Below are 1,884 nucleotides of genomic sequence, written 5' to 3'. Positions count from 1 at the left end.
TGTTGATCCCGCAATAGCCGGAGAAATGGGCTGCCTGCCCCTGCATAAGAAACCAGCACATTCTGATGTTAGCTTTTGGGAGAAAGGACAATGAATGCACAAATGTTGAACAGAAATACTGAATTGTCGTAAACTTATACGTGAGATTATGAAGTAAATTATATACAGAGCCCTCTGGAGGGCCTACTGTAGACCCGGGGCAAACCCCGATCCATGGATATCATGAATTGTGCACGGACACGCGAACAGACCTCTCCACCATCCACCCTGGAGCATCGGACTCGTTACTATATGGAGCCAGTTGCTCCTCACTGGAACTATGTTGTTTTTGGCGAGATCCGGAGATAGTGGTGGTAACGCCGTGGTATTCGTCACTCCCTCTGCCAGTCCAGAGCTGGTGCGCGTCATCACGGGACACCTGCTTTGATGGTGCAGAGCGGTGGAAACCACCGGCAATGTTGTGAGATAGAGAGAATGAATTTGGTGTGGTAACAGATGAACCATCGCGGAAAAAGCGGACTAAGGGTCGGAAGGTTGTGAGACAGCCCGCCGTGATGCCAATTCCTGCTTCGACGTTGGACCATATAGAGAGTTGGTAAGTGGCGTCTGTTGGGTGTTAGTGGAAGCACCTATATTGAAATTGGAGGGGTCGAGATGGAGAAAAAAGAAGGGTTCGTGCGTACATAGGAAGTCTGGATCTTTGTAGGTGGGCATGTAGGGGATGCGAATAATAACCGCAGCACTCGCACTGCAGGGATGTTAGCATTTGCCAGCAAATAAATTAAAGCCAAGTGCTTTGGAGTCACTAACATGCAACCGATACCCAAAATAGCGTTAATGGCAACCTTAGTGCGGCGATTCATACGCAAATTCCAGATTAATGCGACCGGAAGCAATCCAATAGTCAGGTCGGTTATAGCGGCGCCGACACTATACAAGTACGCGACACCGATAAGGGTGGTTTTATTGATGCACGAGCCATGAGTGTTAGGCTGCACGCGGTGCCAGAAATAGTCGACGGGTGAGCATTGGAACACGGTGAAAAAGAAGAAGATGAGGCCAATGGCAGTGGCAAGACCCATGGCGGCGTAGAGGATGTAGGCGTGGATGCGAGAGATAGTGATTCGGAGGAGGGCAATGATGATGGAGAGCTTTGCGACGACACAGGTTAATACGTAGAAGAGTTGGCCTACCCACCAGCACTGTTGAGAGAATGTGAGCTTGAGTTCGGGATACTAGGGCTGGGATCGTACCAGCATTGCACGTTGGAGGTCGTCTGGGTGTAGGGTAAAATAAGATAGTTCCCTCCCGAGGCCGTATTTACATCCGATGATCCCGCAGATGGCGAAAGCCGTGTTGAAGGCCTGTATGGGAAGGGGTTGTATTAGTAGTTGTTCGTTATGTGGAAGGTGCAGGATAGCTCACCATAGCTATTACCATGGTTCCATCATCCCAGCCCCAAGCACGAACGACTTGTGTACGAACGAAGCATCTCAGGATAACGCTCACCAGCGAAATACCGAAGAAGACAGAAGTAACGATCAAAATGGCCTTGTTGTGGCTGTCATCAAGGTCGACCCCCTCAACCGGCTCAATTTTAGCATCCATCATGAATAAGTAGAGGGGATGAGGATCCCCTCCGCGCATAGACAGAAAATTCCAAAAAGAAACAGACAAACAAAATGGGGAAACTCCTCATGGTTATATTCGAAGACCCTGCACCTTGACTTCTTTGTTGTAGGCTCTAGACCCTTAATCTTTTTATTTTCAACAAAGCACTCCAAAAAGTGGGCATCAGTCCTAGAAAGGACACTAGAGGGATCAACCAGTGAATCATACCTCGCTAGTGGGGGCAATATGGGTACTGGATCTTCTGATAAGTCT

General features: G+C 48.8%; 1 protein-coding gene across 1 annotated transcript; it reads right to left on the bottom strand.

The window, feature by feature from the left end:
* Window positions 1–220: 220 nt before the first annotated feature.
* N7537_010605 (putative integral membrane protein) lies at window positions 221–1,608 on the bottom strand (the record flags this gene model as incomplete). Its single annotated transcript, XM_056901659.1, has 5 exons — window positions 221–606; window positions 684–748; window positions 811–1,202; window positions 1,254–1,364; window positions 1,426–1,608. The coding sequence occupies 5 exons, from the start codon at window positions 1,606–1,608 to the stop codon at window positions 221–223; spliced, it is 1,137 nt and encodes a 378-aa protein (XP_056750327.1).
* Between the last annotated feature and the right edge of the window lie 276 nt (window positions 1,609–1,884).

Source organism: Penicillium hordei (genome assembly GCF_028827395.1).
Source record: "Penicillium hordei strain IBT 12815 chromosome Unknown utg000005l_segment0_segment0, whole genome shotgun sequence".
NCBI lineage: Eukaryota > Fungi > Ascomycota > Eurotiomycetes > Eurotiales > Aspergillaceae > Penicillium > Penicillium hordei.
The sequence above is the reverse complement of the archived record's forward strand: the minus strand, read 5'-3'. Positions and strand labels throughout refer to the sequence as shown.